The sequence below is a fragment of the Hyalella azteca genome, unplaced genomic scaffold (genome assembly GCF_000764305.2).
Source record: "Hyalella azteca isolate HAZT.00-mixed unplaced genomic scaffold, Hazt_2.0.2 contig11444, whole genome shotgun sequence".
NCBI classification, from domain to species: Eukaryota; Metazoa; Arthropoda; class Malacostraca; order Amphipoda; family Hyalellidae; genus Hyalella; species Hyalella azteca.
The window spans coordinates 144,390-148,203 of NW_025941443.1; the positions used below are offsets into that span (position 1 = coordinate 144,390).

At 40.8% G+C, this 3,814-nt stretch overlaps 1 protein-coding gene across 1 annotated transcript in view; it reads left to right on the top strand.

The window, feature by feature from the left end:
* LOC108681544 (multiple PDZ domain protein-like) overlaps window positions 1–3,356 on the top strand; it is a 12,961-nt gene extending 9,605 nt beyond the window's left edge. Inside the window, 2 exon segments of the mRNA XM_047882842.1 lie at window positions 1,426–1,457; window positions 1,459–3,356. Of these exon segments, the coding sequence (XP_047738798.1) occupies window positions 1,426–1,457; window positions 1,459–1,784 (358 nt within the window). The 3' untranslated portion in view covers window positions 1,785–3,356.
* The last annotated feature ends 458 nt before the right edge of the window (window positions 3,357–3,814 follow it).

The window sequence follows — 3,814 nt, forward strand, 5'->3', positions numbered from 1 at the left end:
ACTGTCTTGACTTGTACACTGTCTTGACTTGTACACTGTCTTGACTTGTACACTGTCTTGACTTGTATGCTGTCTTGACTTGTACGCTGTCTTAACTTGTACACTGTCTTGACTTGTACACTGTCTTGACTTGTACAATGTCTTAACTTGTACACTGTCTTGACTTGTACACTGTCTTGACTTGTACAATGTCATAACTTGTATGTTTTATTTATAATTCATGTCAAGACTTATTAATAATACAATAATAATTTATTGAATGTATAACTGAAGTATTTTCTCACCCCGCATGCAGCAGCTAGGAGGTCCAGGTGAGGTCCAGCTTGTGCCCCGTGGGCTGGGGATCCAGCCAGCCCCGCCTCATGGGGCTATTATTGAATCCCATCCCCCAGCAAAATTATTGGGTCAAATTATCTAAATATTGACACAATTTTGTACCAACATCGCGAGTACAGAGCGGACGTAGCACTGATATGCACTTTTAACGGGCTAAACTGCGTCAGGATGACCCACAATATTAATGGCAGCGTGGTGGCAAAAGTTGCTGTGTTCACTTTTTCAAAGTCACACTTATTTTTAGCGCATTTTCTCATTTATGGAAAAAATGCACTATTGTGCTCGCCATGTCCGTCCATCCGTCCGTCCGTCTGTCTGTCTGTCCATCCGTCCGTCCGTCCGTCTGTCTGTCTGTCTGTCCGTCTGTCTGTCTGTCTGTGACTTCATGTTTTCGTCGACGAGAAAATGCGCTCTCTGTCACTCACTGCAGTGAGTACTGAGTTATATTTTTTGAGTGTACAGTGTGCTGAGTAAGAATAGCAGGAACTTAGTGGGTTAACTTGACCCACCCGAGGTTATAAGGGGCAGGGGACAGGGGTAATGGACTGGAGTGTGAATCAAAGAGGTTGTGGGGTACACTCGTTTAAATGAGTGAGAATTAGGACAAATAGTGACGTACTTCTTGCCATGTGTGAGTCATCCTGACACAGTTTGGCCCGGTAAAAGGACGTATTAGTGCTACGTCCACTCTGTGCTCGTGTTGTTGGTAAGAAACTGGGTCAGTATTTAGACAATTTAACCCATTAATTTCTGTAGTGTATTATAACGGTTATTGGTCACTAAAACTCCAGATGAGGTCCTCTGGTGAATTTTTTTTTTTTTTTTGGATTTACCTAATAAAGGATAAAAATCCAAAGAAAGTTTGGATTACCGAACTTTGGGGAATACGTAGTTTCATGTCAGCCTAGGGGCGTTAAACTTTAACTGTGTCCTAATGCTTTCAACTTATCAAGCATGAAACTTCGAAGTCAATATAAAAACTTTGAACTTAGATCTTCAATGTCTAAACAATCGCTGCAATTTTGACGCTTATTAAATTTTTGAAATAATTTTTCTATTGCTTGCAATTGACAAAATATTTTTTCACAGGTCGTGGCCGGTGATGGTGGATCAACCCCACACCACCAGCATCCCTCCCCGCCCAACAACTCCCCCTGGTGTCCCCCCAGCATCCCCCGGGGGTGAAGGAGATCGTCCTGGAGCGTGGGGATGACGGGCTGGGGTTCAGTATCGTGGGGGGGTTCGGGTCCAACTTAGGGGACCTGCCCATCTACGTGAAGAGTGTGTTCGAGAGGGGGTCGGCGGCCCGGGAGGGGACGCTGCGTCGGGGGGACCAGCTGCTCATGGTGAACGGGACGAGCCTCAGGGGGACCAGTCACGCCAGCGCCGTCACCATACTCAAGGAGGCCAAGGGGGCCGTCACCATGCTCATCCTGCCTGCTAAATAGTGAAGACAAATTCGTATTAGCGACGAAAAGTTCACAAATAGTGATGAAAAATTCGCGAAAATTGAAGAAAAATTTACAGTTGTGACGAAAAGTTCACAAATAAGAATGACAAATTCATACTAGTGATGAAAAATTCGCAAATACTGAAGAAAAATTTACATTTGTGACGAAAAGTTTGCAAATAGTGATTAAAAGTTCACAAATAGTGATGAATAACTCAAAATAGTGAAGAAAAATTTACATTTGTGGAAAAAAGTTTGCAAATAGTGATGAAAAATTCACGAAGAGCGATGAAAATTCACAAATAGTGATGAATAACTCACTAATAGTGAAGAAAATTAATCATATTTATGATGAACGCGATGATTCTAACAAGAAAATAAAAATTAGAATCCAGCGTTACGGGAACCTATCATCCTATCACTGGGATGGGGCAAAGGCACCCCCACCGCCCCCGCTCCATCGGGGATGTACACCCCCGATCGTTCATGGGGGAGAGGGAGGGAGGGGGGATGGTTCCCCATGCTGCGGGGCTGAGGGGAAATTCACTTGTTTTCTATGCAACGTTGAGACGGGGGCGCGAAAACGCCTACACGTGAGAACAGGAACTGAACGTTTTTTTATGACGGCCGGAACGTTTGTATCAAGTGACGGAACGTTTGTGTCGAGGAATGGAACGTTTGTATCATAGGACAGAAAGTTTGCGTCAAGGGACGTAACGTTTGTGTCAAGGGATGAAACGTTTGTTTCAATGGACAGAACGTTTGTTTCAATGGACGGAACGTTTATTTTTATGTATGAAACGTTTGTTTCAATGGACAGAACGTTCGTTTCAACGGACGGAACGTTTGTTTCAACGGACGGAACGTTTGTTTCAACGGACGGAACGTTTGTTTCAATGGACGGAACGTTTGTTTCAACGGACGGAACGTTTGTTTCAACGAACGGAACGTTTGTTTTAACGGGCGGAACGTTTGTGTCAACGAACGGAACGTTTGTTTTAATGAATGAAACCAAGCCGATGATATGGCGTCGGTGATGAGCTTAACGCGCGCGGTTGCTAACTTTTTATACCTAAATGGTAATGAGGTTCACAGAACATGTTGTACTTAATGAGATGATTATATTGTTAATGAGGATATTGTCTAGTTAATGAGATGATCTTGTAGTTAATGAGTGGGTAGTTAAGTGTGCCGCTCAGCAACTTAGGGCAGCTAGACACTAAGTAGCTATGACTTATGTAAGTAGGAATTAATATAAGAGTCGATCTAAGTGGAATGAGACTTGCTTAAGTAGGGCGAGACTTGATTTAAGTAGAGCTGGACTGTTTCTTAATGAGATGTAATACTTGACTAAGTAGCACATCGATGTTGTTAACAAGATAAGATGTTATATCTTGCTTAGAGTTTACAATGGACAGAATGAAATTCTAATTAATATTTAATTTTAAATAATTGACATGCTATCTATGTAACCGAACACTCACTCAATGAAATAAGAGAGGCTTTGTCCGAATATCGAAGCATATTTGTCTCTGTATGGGTCACCCTGACCCAGTTTTGCCCGGCAATATGGTCGGTTTGTGCTCGTGCTGCTGGCAAAATGTTTCGCTAATTGAGACAATATGCCACTTATTTATTTCTGAACTAATTGTTGAATTAGTTAAATAATATGGAAATTCTATTGAAGTACAGCTTCTGACGGCCGCTGGTCACATATTCACCTTTCACTGGTCTGGCTTGAACATTCAATTTATTAACAATTAATTAATTCTAATAAATTTATGATTTATTAATTCTAATTAAATGATGAATAATGAATTTTAAATTATTGATGATTAAATAAAGCTAATTGATTCTAATTAATTGATGATTAATTAATTCTAATTATTTGAGCATTAAATAATTCGAATTAATTTATCATAAATAGAACTAATTGATTTAATGAAGAAGCTCAGCACTTCCCGTGGTGCCAACCCTGTCAAATGTGAACATATTTCGCCTCTACAGTTTAATTATTTTTTATTAAAA